We start from the raw sequence: 17,203 nt of genomic DNA, 5'->3' as shown, positions 1-17,203 counted from the left end.
GCAGACTAAATGAAGAGTAATGTTTCTCTATGGCAGTTTTATACTGAAACTTTCCGTCTAAAAGTCCTTCCTTGGTCTTATCCATATTTCTTTGCACGTTGAACACACATAGGCCACAACGGGAAATAAAAAAAAAACTGCAACCGCGTTAATTGCGTTATTTTTTTTTAACGCGTTAAATATTTCAAATTAATCGAATGCATTAACGCGCTAAATTTTGACAGCACTAATATATATATATATATATATATATATATATATATATAAATATATATATATATATATATATATATATTGGTGATTATTTACTAACCCCCATGTCATCCAAGTTGTCCATGTATTTCTTTCTTTAGTCGACAATAATTTAAGGTTTTTGAGGGAAACATTCTAGGATTTTTCTCCATGTAATGGACTTCAATGGTGACCAATGGTTTGATGGTTCAAATGAGGGTTCAAAGTTTGTCTCTGTGTAGCTTCAAAGTCTCGATGTGATCCCAGCAGAGAAATAAGGTTCTTATCTAGCAAAATGATCTGTCGTTTTCTAAATAAAAATACCACAACTGCACGTGTTGTAGAATCTCAAGATGTGCCACATATGCCATCATAACGTCAGAAGGGTTGAATTGTGGTTAAAAAGTATATTATTTTTATTTTGAAAACAGCCGATCGTTTCTCTATAAGACCCTTATTTCTCTGCGGGGATTTTGAGTCTTTTAAGCTACATTGAGACAGACATTTGACCCTTCATTTGAACCCTCAAACTGTGGTCACCATGGATGTTCATTATAGGAGACAAATCCTGGAATGTTTTCCTAAAAACCTTAATTTATTTTTGACTGAAGAAAGAAAGACATGAACATCTTGGATGACATGAGTTTGAGTAAATTATAAGCAAAAACATTTTTCAAAGTGAACTAATTCTTTAACTGTTGTTTAAAATATATCTTCCATCACCTCAATCTTGTGTACAGTTGGAGGTGATCTATTGTCAGAAGTTAGTCACCAAAACAATTCTGTTGAATGTGTTTTGTTGTAGGTTGGTCCCAGTGTGTAGCAGCATCTAGACAACATCACCAAAAGCAGTCAGCCTTACCCTCTCGCCCAAGAATCCACACAGAGCACCATTCACTCCTACTTGCAAGCATGCACTTCTGTGCAAGGCAACAGGTTCAGTTGGAGCTTTTGATGAACTCTTTGAAGCCCATTACGTCTTTGGTACGTCATACAGTTCTCCATTCCCTCCATATGACATACAAATGTCATATGGAAGGAATTACACAACTCTCCATGTCGTGCCATATTGCTTACTCCGGTAAACATTTTTATGTTATACATGTTTCTGTCAGAGACAAGGCAATGGGTTTGCAATGTAATTTAAATGACATTGAAATGTTTATATTTTTACAATAAATTGTGAGTTCTGTGATCTAGTGTTATTGTGCTTGTTTTCATTTGGATAATAGGTGATCTATAATTCATTAACACTGCATATTATGTTTTATATATATATTTTTAAAACACTGTAGAGAAATGAAAAGTAAATATTACAGTGTCATTTTTTTAAAAAGTAAAATGGTAGATAAATTAACTCTATACTGTGTAATTATATTACTCTTAACAGTGTGATTAAACTACAGTGTTAAATACTTTTACACATTTCATTGTTATTTTTTACACAATATTGAGTAGAATTAACTCTAAAAACTTGACACTGACCAAAGAGTAATTTTTACACTTATTTCGAGTGGGACCAAATGTTATCTGAAACAGAGTCAAATTCAACTCTCTAGGAGTTAAATTAACACTTCTGTTTTACTACTGTGTATATTACAAAAAACAGTTATGTATGTACATGTAAATTATGTGCAAAATTTAAGTGTATACTAAGTATGTGTGTTAGATAAATAAAGTGTATGTGTATATAAATATAAAGTGTAGTGTGTTCGCCGTTATTATCAGCTGTTCATAAGATGGATTGCCGGAGGGAAGAAACTGGTCCTGTGTCTGGTCGTTCTAAGTGCTCAGTGCTCTGTAGCGTCGACCAGATGGCAACAGTTCAAAGAGGGAGTGTGCTGGATGTGAGGGGTCCAGAGTGATTTCTGACAGCCTTTTTCTCACTCTGGATAAGTACAGTTCTTGAATAGATGGGAGAGTTGAACGATGATTCGCTCAGCAGTCCGACTACCCTCTTGTAGTCTTCTGAAGGTCAGATTTGGAAGCTGAGCTGAACCAGACAGTTACTGAAGTGCAGAGGATGGATTCGATGATGGTGGAGTAGAACTGTTTTCAGCAGCTCCTGTGGCAGGTTAAATTTCCTCAGCTGGCGAAGGAAGTACAACCTCTGCTGGGCCTTTTTTACGATGGAGTCAATGTGAATGTCCCACTTCAGGTCCTGAGAGATAGTGGTGCCCAGGAACCTGAATGATTCCACTGCAGTCACAGGGGCTGTTCATGATGGTGAGTGGGGGGAGTGCAGGGGGGTCTCTCCTGAAGTCCACGATCATCTCCACTGTTTTGAGCGTGTTAAGCTCCAGGTTGTTGAGAGTGCACCCAGACAGCCAGCTCTTTTACCTCCTGTCTGTAAGCAGACTCGTCACCGTCCTGAATGAGGCCCGATGAGTGTGGTGTCGTCTGCAAACTTCAGGAGCTTGACAGAGGGGTTCTTAGGTGTGCAATCGTTGGTGTACAGGGAGAAGAGCAGTGGGGAGAGAACACAGCCCTGGGGAGCTCCGGTGCTGATTGTACGGGTGCTGGATGTGTATTTTCCCAGCCTCACTAGCTGCTGCCTGTCTGTCAGGAAGCTGTTGATTCCACTGACAGATGGAGGTGGGAACGGAGAGCTGAGTTAGTTTGAGGCAGAAGAAGGTTTGGGATGATCATGTTTAAAGGCCGAGCTGAAGTCCACAAATAGGATCTTCACATAAGTCCCCGGTCTGTCTAGGTGTTGCAGAACATAATGCAGTCCAATGTTTACTGCATCGTCCACAGACCTGTTTGCTCTGTAGGCAAACTGAAGAGGATCCAGCAAGGGCCCAGTGATGTCCTTCAGGTGGGCCAGCACCAGTTTTTCAAATGACTTCATGACTACAGACGTTAGAGCCACAGGCCTGTAGTCATTTAGTCCTGTAATTTTGGGTTTGTTAGGGATGGGGATGATGGTGGAGCGTTTGAAGCATGAAGGGACTTCGCACAGCTCCAGCGATCTGTTGAAGATCTGTGTGAAGATGGGGGCCAGCTGGTCAGCACAGGATTGGTGTAACACAATCTGGGCCTGGTGCTTTTTTCCTTTTCTGCTTCCAGAAGACCTGGCGCACCGCATCCTCGCTGATCTGAATTGCAGGTGTGGGGGAGAGGGGGGATGCAGGAGGTGTGAATGGTGAGAGTGCTTGATTGGAGAGGTGTTCAGGATGGGTTGCAGGAGCTGTTAATGGTGTGAACGGTTGTTTGGAGAGGCATTTGGGGCTGGTTGCAGGAGTTGTGAATGGTGGTGAATGGTTTGTGGGGAGGCATTCAGGGCAGGTGATGGGTGTTTCTAGTTCTAGTATAAATCTAGAGTATGATTTCGACAAGGAGTAGGTCCTGATACGTGGTTGTCAAACCCAACAGAGGTTCAGAATGTCTATAAATGCTGATCCCAATGCATCTTTTTCATTGTCAACATGGATATTAAAATCAACAACGATTAAAAACTTACCTGCAGCCAGAACTAACCTCGGATGTAAAATCACCAAACTCCTTAACTTCAATGTGCCAAATAAAGACTTCGTACACAGACAACAATGACCACTGTGCTGACTCACTGGGCCCATGCCACTTAACAAGTGGTCTATTCTGATAGTTAAGACATGACACCAAACAGCGGATTAATGCTACCAGAAATGGACAAGGGGTTACCTTTGCTTGTTTCATTTGGAAGTTGATTTTTTTTTTTTAAGGTTTCAATCCATTTTTTCCCCCTGATGTCTTCCTTCACCAGAAAGGAATGAGAACTAGCACAGGAGTTGTAGTGTGAAGACACAGAATGAGAATACAGTGCTCCTACGATGCCTTCATAACGTTGTAAAAGTTTTTTCCATTGTTATGAAGATATAACCTCAACTTCACTGTATAAAACTACAGTGTTTTCTTTTAGTAAGGGGGCGTGTCTCCCACACAACTGATGGTTTCTTAGTTTACTGTACAAGCCAGAAGTGCCCTTGCCAGTATAAACAGGAGCAGAAATACACCACCTCTCCTTGCTTAGAGCCCATTACGTTTAGGCAGAATTGGTAACAGCAATGTACCAGAAATGGTCAACTGCTAAAGCGACCCCCCCAAAGAGAAAGAATTGGCATTAAAAGCAGCTCCAACTCTGGAAAGAGACATTGAACAAGACAAACCATTAAACTTTTATTTTGTTAGTCAACTTTTGACAAAGCAGCTAGACAGCACCAAAAAAACCTATTCAACAAGGCTTAGGTAGTGTTTTGAAGTGGTCTCCAGTCTCCTGAGACTGTGTGGTGGCACTAGAAGTGGTCTCCATCTCCTGAGACTGTGTGGTGGCACTAGAAGTGGTCTCAGTCTCATCCTCCTGAGGCCCTGGCGCCGTGGTGTTAGCTGGCGATTCGTCCCACTGATGCTCTGGCGTCGTGGTGTTAGCTGGCGATTCGTCCCACTGACGCTCTGGCGTCGTGGTGTTAGCTGGCGATTCGTCCCACTGATGCTCTGGCGTCGTGGTGTTAGCTGGCGATTCGTCCCACTGACGCTCTGGCACCGTGGTGTTAGCTGGCGATTCGTCCCACTGACGCTCTGGCGTCGTGGTGTTAGCTGGCGATTCGTCCCCTGACGCTCTGGCGCCGTGGTGTTAGCTGGCGATTCGTCCCCCTGACGCTCTGGCACCGTGGTGTTAGCTGCCGATTCGTCCCCCTGAAGCTCTGACGCCGTGGTGTTTAACTGGCAGCTCACCCTGACTCCAGACGTTTCCTAGGGAGACAGAAAGAGATGCACAAACCAAGTTACAGTGTTCATTTAACCGATTGACTGTAGAGAGAACCAAGTGATTGATTCAAATTTAATGCAAAGTGTTAAACTAAATTTACTTCACTCCTGGGGTGAAGTGATTTGAGGTTTCTTAGTTTGAGGTCTTGTAGTAACAGCCAAATACAGAGCGGTGATGACAAATGAACAAGAGACTTGGGAGGAGAAGTAAACATTGAGGTTTTCTTTAGCTGTATTAAAAACTTCAAGGTTCAGAATGTGAACAAGACTTCATAGATGGACATGTTTGGATGGCTAAGTAAATAAATCTTGTTACTCAAGTGAAGATAGTTTTGGAAAGAGAAAAATAAATCCGTTTAGTTTGATGAATGGGTCGATAAAATGACTGGCTCTTCTAAAAATCACTGGTATTGAGAAAACACACATTGAAACAAACATAATAATAATTATTGAAATGAAACAACGACCAAATTATTAAAACTCACCTTGCCATAGCAACTGGTGATAAAGAAACACCAAAAGAGTAAATTTCATCATATCCATTCTTTACTACAACCTTAACCTCAAAATGACCAAACTATACATATAGTGCCATCCAACCAGGACTTTTAAAGCCAAACAGAAAACAATTTGTGCCACCTGGACAGCTTGTTAACTAATTATTACATAATCAGTAAGCGCGCACAGCTTGAAAATCATTAAACCTGGGCAGGATTAAAGAGGTTCACTTTCTACCCAGAAGCCTTGTTCAAATACCCACATTTGCAGTCTTTGTATTTGTCTACTTGACTTAAGGTGCATCTCAATAAATTAGAATGTCGTGGAATAGTTCATTTATTTCAGTAATGTAAATCAAATTGTGAAGCTTTTGTATTATGAAAATAAAATGCACATAGACTGAAGTAGTTTAAGTCTTTGGTGTAATAAGTCCAGTTTTATTTAATATAATGATAAATTATATCTTTGATAAAATAGAGAGAGGATTCAGGTTTCTTTTTATTTGCAGATGACAGGGCTATTTGGAAAGAGGGTGTAACGTAGGGCTTGTTTTAAAAGCTATACAAAGAGTGTTCATATCTGTAGAGGAATGGGGAAATACATGGGGCTTCAAAATATCTGCTTCTAAAACAAAATATATAATTTTGGGTTTTAAAAGAAAGTTACCTAATCTGGGTTATATATGTATGAGTCTCCATTGGAGAAGGTAAATGTTTTTAAACTTTTTTGGGTATTTGGTTTGAAGAGTGTATGACTTGGGCCGTGCACCTGGTAAAACTGTGTTGCAGTGTGAAAAAGTTTTGAATGTGATGAGAAGTCTGGCTGGGTGTGGGGCTAATAGGGAGACAATGTTGCAAATTTTTCAGGACATGATCAGATCTGCTTTTGATTATGGGTGCTTTGTGTAGGGATCTGCTTCCAAAAACTGTTCTGGATAGGTTGGTTGTGGTGCAGGCCAAGAGCTTTGAGGATTTGTTGTGGGGGCATTCAGATCCACTCAGTACCTGACCTGCTCATTGAAATGGGAGAAATGCCCTTATGGTTAAGACAAATTAAAGTAAGGGTTACAGGGTTACTGGGTAAAACTTAGTGGGTGTAATCATATCTTGCCAGCAAGGTGTTTGTTGTTTATTGTCATAATAAATAAGTGGGCAGGGAGATGAGCATGGATCAGGGAGATATCGTAGAACACAAGTTGGTTACCTATGCCCTATTGGGTGCTGCCTGAAATGTGTGTTGAGCTTGGTTTTCATCAGGAAAAAGAGAAATTGGAGGTGGCACCAAACATAGAGGAATATCTTAATTCAATTAGTGGAAGTACTATGATTGTTTTCACAGACTTTCACAGGTCTAGAGATCCAGTTAGTGGGAAAGCTGGTTTTGGGGTATATGTGGAACAGTTAGGATTGGCAATTGCCAAGTCAAGTCAAGTCAAGTCACCTTTATTTATATAGCGCTTTAAACAAAATACATTGCGTCAAAGTAACTGAACAACAACTTGCAATCAAGTCAACGATATCGCTGTAGATGAAGTGACCCCAACTAAGCAAGCCAGAGGCGACAGCGGCAAGGAACCGAAACTCCATCGGTGACAGAATGGAGAAAAAAACCTTGGGAGAAACCAGGCTCAGTTGGGGGTCAGTTCTCCTCTGACCAGACGAAACCAGTAGTTCAATTCCAGGCTGCAGCAAAGTCAGATTGTGCAGAGGAATCATCTGTTTCCTGTGGTCTTGTCCTGGTGGTCATCGGAGACAAGGTCTTTACAGGGGATCTGTATCTGGGGCTCTAGTTGTCCTGGTCTCCGCTGTCTTTCAGGGATGTAGAGGTCCTTTCTAGGTGCTGATCCACCATCTGGTCTGGATACGTACTGGATCCGGGTGACTGCAGTGACCCTCTTATCTGGATACAGACTGGATCTGGTGGCTAAGGAATAAAAGAGAAACAGACTAATATTAGCCTAGATGCCATTCTTCTAAAGATGTAGCAAGTACATCGGGTGTTATAGGAAGTGTTCCCGGTTCTGGTTTACCTAAAATCCTTTTTATGGATTTGGTTATTAAAAGCATATTAGTATGTTATGTGTAAGCCAGGTTAAAGAGATTGGATTTTAATCTAGATTTAAACTGCAAGAGTGTGTCTGCCTCCCGAACAATGTTAGGTAGGTTATTCCAGAGTTTAAGCTCCAAATAGGAAAAGGATCTGCCGCCCGCAGTTGATTTTGATATTCTAGGTATTATCAAATTGCCTGAGTTTTGAGAACGTAGCGGACGTAGAGGATTATGATGTAAAAGGAGCTCATTCAAATACTGAGGTGCTAAATCATTCAGGGCTTTATAAGTAATAAACAATATTCTAAAATATTCTAAAATATATCTAAATTACGGCCTATGCTCTCAATGTCAAATGCAGAAATGTTAATCCATGCATTTATGACTTCAAGGTTAGACTATTGTAATGCTTTATTGGGTGGTTGTTCTGCACGCTTGGTCAACAAACTACAGCTGGTCCAAAATGCAGCAGCAAGAGTTCTTACTAGAACCAGGAAGTATGACCATATTAGCCCGGTCCTGTCCACACTGCACTGGCTCCCTATCAAACATCGTATAGATTTTAAAATATTGCTTATTACTTATAAAGCCCTGAATGGTTTAGCACCTCAGTATTTGAATGAGCTCCTTTTACATTATACTCCTCTACGTCCGCTACGTTCTCAAAACTCAGGCAATTTGATAATACCTAGAATATCAAAATCAACTGCGGGCGGCAGATCCTTTTCCTATTTGGCGCCTAAACTCTGGAATAACCTACCTAACATTGTTCGGGAGGCAGACACACTCTTGCAGTTTAAATCTAGATTAAAGACCCATCTCTTTAACCTGGCATACACATAACATACTAATATGCTTTTAATATCCAAATCCGTTAAAGGATTTTTAGGCTGCATTAATTAGGTAAACCGGAACCGGAAACACTTCACATAACACCGTACTTTCTACATCATTAGAAGAATGGCATCTACGCTAATATTTGTCTGTTTCTCTCTTGTTCCGAGGTCACCGTGGCCACGAGATCCAGTCTGTGTCCAGATCAGAGGGTCACTGCAGTCACCCGGATCCAGTACGTATCCAGACCAGATGGTGGATCAGCACCTAGAAAGGACCTCTACTGCCCTGAAAGACAGCGGAGACCAGGACAACTAGAGCCCAGATACAGATCCCCTGTAAAGACCTTGTCTCAGAGGAGCACCAGGACAAGACCACAGGAAACAGATGATTCTTCTGCACAATCTGACTTTGCTGCAGTCTGGAATTGAACTACTGGTTTTCGTCTGGTCAGAGGAGAACTGACCCCCCAACTGAGCCTGGTTTCTCCCAAGGTTTTTTTCTCCATTCTGTCACCGATGGAGTTTCGGTTCCTTGCCGCTGTCGCCTCTGGCTTGCTTAGTTGGGGTCACTTCATCTACAGCGATATCATTGACTTGATTGCAAATAAAAACAGACACTATTTCAACTGAACAGAGATGACATCACTGAATTCAATGATGAACTGCCTTTAACTATAATTTTGCATTATTGAGACACTGTTTTCCTAATGAATGTTGTTCAGTGCTTTGACGCAATGTATTTTGTTTAAAGCACTATATAAATAAAGGTGATTGATTGATTGATTGATAAAATCTATACGATGTTTGATAGGGAGCCAGTGCAGTGTTGACAGGACCGGGCTAATATGGTCATACTTCCTGGTTCTAGTAAGAACTCTTGCTGCTGCATTTTGGACTAGCTGTAGTTTGTTTACTAAGCGTGCAGAACAACCACCCAATAAAGCATTAAAATAATCTAACCTTGAGGTCATAAATGCATGGATTAAGTTTTCTGCATTTGAAATTGAGAGCATAGGCTGTGATTTAGATATATTTTTGAGATGGAAAAATTCAGTTTTACAAATGCTAGAAATGTGGCTTTCTAAGGAAAGATTGCGATCAAGTAGCACACCTAGGTTCCTAACTGATGACGAAGAATTGACAGAGCAACCATCAAGTCTTAGACAGTGTTCTAGGTTATTACATGCAGAGTTTTTAGGTCCTATAATCAACACCTCTGTTTTTTCAGAATTTAGCAGTAAGAAATTGCTCGTCATCCAGTTTTTATATAGACTATGCATTTCATTAGTTGTTCAAAATGGTGTGTTTCACCGGGCCGCAAAGAAATATAGAGCTGAGTATCATCAGCATAACAGTGAAAGCTAACACCATGTTCCTGATGACATCTCCCAAGGGTAACATATAAAACATAAAGAGTAGCGGCCCTACTACTGAGCCTTGAGGTACTCCATACTGCACTTGAGATAGATATGATACATCTTCATTCACTGCTACGAACTGATGGCGGTCATATAAGTATGATTTAAACCATGCTAATGCACTTCCACTGATGCCAACAAAGTGTTCAAGTCTATGCAAAAGAATGTTGTGGTCAATTGTGTCAAACGCAGCACTAAGATCCAATAAAACTAATAGAGAGATACAACCACGATCAGATGATAAGAGCAGGTCATTTGTAACTCTAAGGAGAGCAGTCTCAGTACTATGATACGGTCTAAATCCTGACTGGAAATCCTCACATATACCATTTTTCTCTAAGAAGGAATATAATTGTGAGGATACCACCTTTTCTAGTATCTTGGACAGAAAAGGGAGATTCGAGATTGGTCTATAATTAACTAGTTCTTTGGGGTCAAGTTGTGTTTTTTTTGATGAGAGGCTTAATAACAGCCAGTTTGAAGGTTTTGGGGACATATCCTAATGACAATGAGGAATTAATAATAGCCAGAAGAGGATCTATGACTTCTGGAAGCACCTCTTTTAGGAGCTTAGATGGTATAGGGTCTAACATACATGTTGTTGGTTTAGATGATTTAACAAGTTTATACAATTATTCCTCTCCTATAGTAGAGAATGAGTGGAACTGTTCCTCATGGGGTCTATAGTGCAATGTCTGATGTGATACTGTAGCTGACGGCTGAATGGTTGCAATTTTATCTCTAATAGTATCGATTTTAGAAGTAAAGTGGTTCAGAAAGTCATTACTGCTGTGATGTTGGGAAATGTCAATACTTGTTGAGGCTTAATTTTTTCGTTAATTAGCCACTGTATTGATAAATACCTGGGGTTATGTTTGTTTTCTTCTAAAAAAGAAGAAAAGTAATCGGATCTAACGGTTTTTAATGCTTTTCTGTAGGATAGGTTACTTTCCCGCCAAGCAATCCGAAATACCTCTAGTTTTGTTTTCCTCCAGCTGCGCTCCATTTTTCGGGCTGCTCTCTTTAGGGAGCGAGTATGCTCATTATACCATGGTGTCATACTGGTTTTCTTAACCTTCCTTAAGCGTAAAGGAGCAACTGTATTTAAAGTGCTAGAAAAGAGAGAGTGCATAGTTTCTGTTACATCATCAAGTTGTTCTGAGGTTTTGGATATGCTAAGGAATTTGGATACATCAGGAAGATAACTTAAAAAGCAGTCTTTTGTGGTTGAAGTGATGGTTCTTCCATACTTGTAACAAGAAGTAGAATTTACAATTTTGGCTATATGAAGTTTGCACAAAACTAAATAATGATCTGAGATATCACTTGGCTGCATGATTTCAACACCATCAACATCAATTCCATGTGACAGTATCAGAATCAGAATCAGAATCAGAATTAGCTTTATTGCCAGGTATGTTTACACATACGAGGAATTTGTTTTCGTGACAGAAGCTCCGCAGTACAACAGAATGACAGAGACAGAACATAAAACACATAATAAAAGAATAAAAAAATACAAATAAGTAGATAGTGAATGACAATATAAAAATGACAATTGTAGGCAGGTATATTACAAAAAACAGTTATGTATGTACATGTAAATTATGTGCAAAATGTAAGTGTATACTAAGTATGTGTGTTAGATAAATAAAGTGTATGTGTATATAAATATATAGTGTAGTGTGTTCGCCGTTATTATCAGCTGTTCATAAGATGGATTGCCTGAGGGAAGAAACTGGTCCTGTGTCTGGTCGTTCTAGTGCTCAGTGCTCTGTAGCGTCGACCAGATGGCAACAGTTCAAAGAGAGAGTGTGCTGGATGTGAGGGGTCCAAAGTGATTTTGACAGCCCTTTTTCTCACTCTGGATAAGTAGAGTTCTTGAATAGAAGGGAGGGTTGTACCGATGATTCTCTCAGCAGTCCGGACTACCCTCTGTAGTCTTCTGAGGTCAGATTTAGAAGCTGAGCTAAACCAGACAGTTACTGAAGTGCAGAGGATGGATTCGATGATGGTGGAGTAGAACTGTTTCAGCAGCTCCTGTGGCAGGTTAAATTTCCTCAGCTGGCGAAGGAAGTACAACCTCTGCTGGGCCTTTTTTACGATGGAGTCAATGTGAATGTCCCACTTCAGGTCCTGAGAGATAGTGGTGCCCAGGAACCTGAATGATTCCACTGCAGTCACAGGGCTGTTCATGATGGTGAGTGGGGGGAGTGCAGGGGGGTCTCTCCTGAAGTCCACGATCATCTCCACTGTTTTGAGCGTGTTAAGCTCCAGGTTGTTGAGAGTGCACCAGACAGCCAGCTCTTTTACCTCCTGTCTGTAAGCAGACTCGTCACCGTCCTGAATGAGGCCGATGAGTGTGGCGTCGTCTGCAAACTTCAGGAGCTTGACAGAGGGGTTCTTAGATGTGCAATCGTTGGTGTACAGGGAGAAGAGCAGTGGGGAGAGAACACAGCCCTGGGGAGCTCCGGTGCTGATTGTACGGGTGCTGGATGTGTATTTTCCCAGCCTCACTAGCTGCTGCCTGTCTGTCAGGAAGCTGTTGATCCACTGACAGATGGAGGTGGGAACGGAGAGCTGAGTTAGTTTGGGCAGAAGAAGGTTTGGGATGATCATGTTAAAGGCCGAGCTGAAGTCCACAAATAGGATCTTCACATAAGTCCCCGGTCTGTCTAGGTGTTGCAGAACATAATGCAGTCCAATGTTTACTGCATCGTCCACAGACCTGTTTGCTCTGTAGGCAAACTGAAGAGGATCCAGCAAGGGCCCAGTGATGTCCTTCAAGTGTATGTGAGGGTCACTGCAGTCACTCGGATCCAGTACGTATCCAGACCAGATGGTGGATCAGCACCTAGAAAGGACCTCTACTGCCCTGAAAGACAGCGGAGACCAGGACAACTAGAGCCCCAGATACAGATCCCCTGTAAAGACCTTGTCTCAGAGGAGCACCAGGACAAGACCACAGGAAACAGATGATTCTTCTGCACAATCTGACTTTGCTGCAGCCTGGAATTGAACTACTGGTTTCGTCTGGTCAGAGGAGAACTGGCCCCCCAACTGAGCCTGGTTTCTCCCAAGGTTTTTTTCTCCATTCTGTCACCGATGGAGTTTCGGTTCCTTGCCGCTGTCGCCTCTGGCTTGCTTAGTTGGGGTCACTTCATCTACAGCGATATCATTGACTTGATTGCAAATTAAAACAGACACTATTTCAACTGAACAGAGATTACATAACTGAATTCAATGATGAACTGCCTTTAACTATCATTTTGCATTATTGAGACACTGTTTTCCAAATGAATGTTGTTCAGTGCTTTGGCGCAATGTATTTTGTTTAAAGCACTATATAAATAAAGGTGATTGATTGATTGATTGATCTGAATTGCAGGTGTGGGGAAGAGGGGGGATGCAGGAGGTGTGAATGGTGAGAGTGCTTGATTGGAGAGGTGTTCAGGATGGGTTGCAGGAGCTGTTAATGGTGTGAACGGTTGTTTGGAGAGGCATTTGGGGCTGGTTGCAGGAGTTGTGAATGGTGTGAATGGTTTTGTGGGGAGGCATTCAGGGCAGGTGATGGGTGTTCTAGTTCTAGTATTAAATCTAGAGTATGATTTCGACAAGGAGTAGGTCCTGATACATGTTGTCAAACCCCAACAGAGTTCAGAATGTCTATAAATGCTGATCCCAATGCATCTTTTTCATTGTCAACATGGATATTAAAATCAACAACGATTAAAACTTTACCTGCAGCCAGAACTAACTCGGATGTAAAATCACCAAACTCTTTAACTTCAATGTGCCAAATAAAGACTTCGTACACAGACAACAATGACACTGTGCTGACTCACTGGGCCCATGCCTTAACAAGTGGTCTATTCTGATAGTTAAGACATGACACCAAACAGCGGATTAATGCTACCAGAAATGGACAAGGGGTTACCTTTGCTTGTTTCATTTGGAAGTTGATTTTCTTTTTAAGGTTTACAATCCATTTTTCCCCCTGAGGTCTTCCTTCACCAGAAAGGAATGAGAACTAGCACAGGAGTTGTAGTGTGAAGACACAGAATGAGAATACAGTGCTCCTACGATGCCTTCATTTGCCTTAAAAACGTTGTAAAAGTTTTTTCCATTGTTATGAAGATATAACCTCAACTTCACTGTATAAAACTACAGTGTTTTCTTTTAGTAAGGGGGCGTGTCTCCCACACAACTGATGGTTTCTTAGTTTACTGTACAAGCCAGAAGTGCCCTTGCCAGTATAACAGGAGCAGAAATACACCACCTCTCCTTGCTTAGAGCCCATTACGTTTAGGCAGAATTGGTAACAGCAATGTACCAGAAATGGTCAACTGCTAAAGCGACCCCCCCAAAGAGAAAGAATTGGCATTAAAAGCAGCTCCAACTCTGGAAAGACATTGAACAAGACAAACCATTAAACTTTTATTTTGTTAGTCAACTTTTGACAAAGCAGCTAGACAGCACCAAAAAAAACAAAAAACCTATTCAACAAGGCTTAGGTAGTGTTTGAAGTGGTCTCAGTCTCCTGAGACTGTGTGGTGGCACTAGAAGTGGTCTCCGTCTCATCCTCCTGAGGCCCTGGCGCCGTGGTGTTAGCTGGCGATTCGTCCCACTGACGCTCTGGCGCCGTGGTGTTAGCTGCCGATTCGTCCCACTGACGCTCTGGCGCCGTGGTGTTAGCTGCCGATTCGTCCCCCTGACGCTCTGGCGCCGTGGTGTTAGCTGGCGATTCGTCCCCCTGACGCTCTGGCACCGTGGTGTTAGCTGCCGATTCGTCCCACTGACGCTCTGGCGCCGTGGTGTTAGCTGCCGATTCGTCCCCCTGACGCTCTGGCGCCGTGGTGTTAGCTGGCGATTCGTCCCCCTGACGCTCTGGCGCCGTGGTGTTAGCTGGCGATTCGTCCCCCTGACGCTCTGGCGCCGTGGTGTTAGCTGGCGATTCGTCCCCCTGACGCTCTGGCGTCGTGGTGTTAGCTGGCGATTCGTCCCCCTGACGCTCTGGCGCCGTGGTGTTAGCTGGCGATTCGTCCCCCTGAAGCTCTGGCGCCGTGGTGTTAACTGGCAGCTCACCCTGACTCCAGACGTTTCCTAGGGAGACAGAAAGAGATGCACAAACCAAGTTACGGTGTTCATTTAACCGATTGACTGTAGAGAGAACCAAGTGATTGGTTCAAATTTAATGCAAAGTGTTAAACTAAATTTACTTCACTCCTGGGGTGAAGTGATTTGAGGTTTCTTAGTTTGAGGTCTTGTAGTAACAGCCAAATACAGAGCGGTGATGACAAATGAACAAGAGACTTGGGAGGAGAAGTAAACATTGAGGTTTTTTTTAGCTGTATTAAAAACTTCAAGGTTCAGAATGTGAACAAGACTTCACAGATGGACATGTTTGGATGGCTAAGTAAATAAATCTTGTTACTCAAGTGAAGATAGTTTTGGAAAGAGAAAAATAAATCCGTTTAGTTTGATGAATGGGTCAATAAAATGACTGGCTCTTCTAAAAATCACTGGTATTGAGAAAACACACATTGAAACAAACATAATAATTATTGAAATGAAACAACGACCAAATTATTAAAACTCACCTTGCCATAGCAACTGGTGATAAAGAAACACCAAAAGAGTAAATTTAATCATATCCATTCTTTACTACAACCTTAACCTCAAAATGACCAAACTATACATATAGTTCCATCCAAACCAGGACTTTTAAAGCCAAACAGAAAACAATTTGTGCCACCTGGACAGCTTGTTAACTCATTATTACATAATCAGTAAGCGCGCACAGCTTGAAAATCATTAAACCTGGGCAGGATTAAAGAGGTTCACTTTCTACCCAGAAGCCTTGTTCAAATACCCACATTTGCAGTCTTTGTATTTGTCTACTTGACTAAAGGTGCATCTCAATAAATTAGAATGTCGTGGAATAGTTCATTTATTTCAGTAATGTAACTCAAATTGTGAAGCTTTTGTATTATGAAAATAAAATGCACATAGACTGAAGTAGTTTAAGTCTTTGGTGTAATAAGTCCAGTTTTATTTAATATAATGATAAATTATATCTTTGATAAAATAGAGAGAGGATTCAGGTTTATTTTTATTTGCAGATGACAGGGCTATTTGGAAAAGAGGGTGTAACGTAGGGCTTGTTTTAAAAGCTATACAAAGAGTGTTCATATCTGTAGAGGAATGGGGAAATACATGGGGCTTCAAAATATCTGCTTCTAAAACAAAATATATAATTTTGGGTTTTAAAAGAAAGTTACCTAATCTGGGTTATATATGTATGAGTCTCCATTGGAGAAGGTAAATGTTTTAAACTTTTTTGGGTATTTGGTTTGAAGAGTGTATGACTTGGGCCGTGCACCTGGTAAAACTGTGTTGCAGTGTGAAAAAGTTTTGAATGTGATGAGAAGTCTGGCTGGGTGTGGGGCTAATAGGGAGACAATGTTGCAAATTTTTCAGGACATGATCAGATCTGCTTTTGATTATGGGTGCTTTGTGTAGGGATCTGCTTCCAAAACTGTTCTGGATAGGTTGGTTGTGGTGCAGGCAAGAGCTTTGAGGATTTGTTGTGGGGCATTCAGATCCACTCCAGTACCTGACCTGCTCATTGAAATGGGAGAAATGCCCTCATGGTTGAATAAACAAGTTACACAATTTGAGTTGTGTAACTTGACCATGCATACCAATGTTCATACTAGTCATCCTAAGTAGTATGTGAGATGAGAATAAGTGTTTCCCAAAGCACAGTATGTTGAACAGAGTGTGCCAAAAGTCCCCTGATGGTCTACCATTTCAGGATGATTTTTGAAGTGAGGATCTGTGCACACTCCTATGGCTAATATTGTACACAATCCATTGCTTTTTTTAGTGAATGATTCAGTTCAGAGCTTCATGCATGGAAAAAAATCCCGCATGGCAGATGTGTACGAGCTAAAGTAGAGGGGTTTAGACAAAATTGATGCAAATTATGAACTGAATTATGAACTTTGCTATTGTCATTTTGCACTTATTGACACTATTTTCCTAATTAGTTCTGGAAAGTGTAAAGTGCTTTTTTAAAGAAATTCAAATAATAAATCACTGTATTGTTCAAGCGGCTCATGATCTGGGGTTTCACCGTGGCCACCAGATCCAGTCTGTGTCCAGATCAGAGGGTCACTGCAGTCACCCGGATCCAGTACGTATCCAGACCAGATGGTGGATCAGCACCTAGAAAGGACCTCTACTGCCCTGAAAGACAGCGGAGACCAGGACAACTAGAGCCCCAGATACAGATCCCCTGTAAAGACCTTGTCTCAGAGGAGCACCAGGACAAGACCACAGGAAACAGATGATTCTTCTGCACAATCTGACTTTGCTGCAGTCTGGAATTGAACTACTGGTTTCGTCCGGTCAGAGGAGAACT

General features: G+C 41.5%; 1 protein-coding gene across 1 annotated transcript; it reads right to left on the bottom strand.

Annotated features, from left to right (window-relative positions):
* Window positions 1-4,366: 4,366 nt before the first annotated feature.
* LOC113041687 (cell wall protein RTB1-like) lies at window positions 4,367-15,499 on the bottom strand. The gene is made up of 3 exons (XM_026200355.1): window positions 15,378-15,499; window positions 14,307-14,880; window positions 4,367-4,553 (listed from the first exon to the last, which is right to left on the bottom strand). The coding sequence occupies exons 1-3, from the start codon at window positions 15,433-15,435 to the stop codon at window positions 4,445-4,447; spliced, it is 741 nt and encodes a 246-aa protein (XP_026056140.1). The 5' UTR covers window positions 15,436-15,499; the 3' UTR covers window positions 4,367-4,444.
* Window positions 15,500-17,203: the final 1,704 nt, after the last annotated feature.

This window comes from Carassius auratus, chromosome 23 (assembly GCF_003368295.1).
Source record: "Carassius auratus strain Wakin chromosome 23, ASM336829v1, whole genome shotgun sequence".
In the NCBI taxonomy this organism is placed as follows: domain Eukaryota; kingdom Metazoa; phylum Chordata; class Actinopteri; order Cypriniformes; family Cyprinidae; genus Carassius; species Carassius auratus.
Note: the sequence above shows the minus strand (reverse complement) of the source record. Positions and strands in the feature narration are given on the sequence as shown.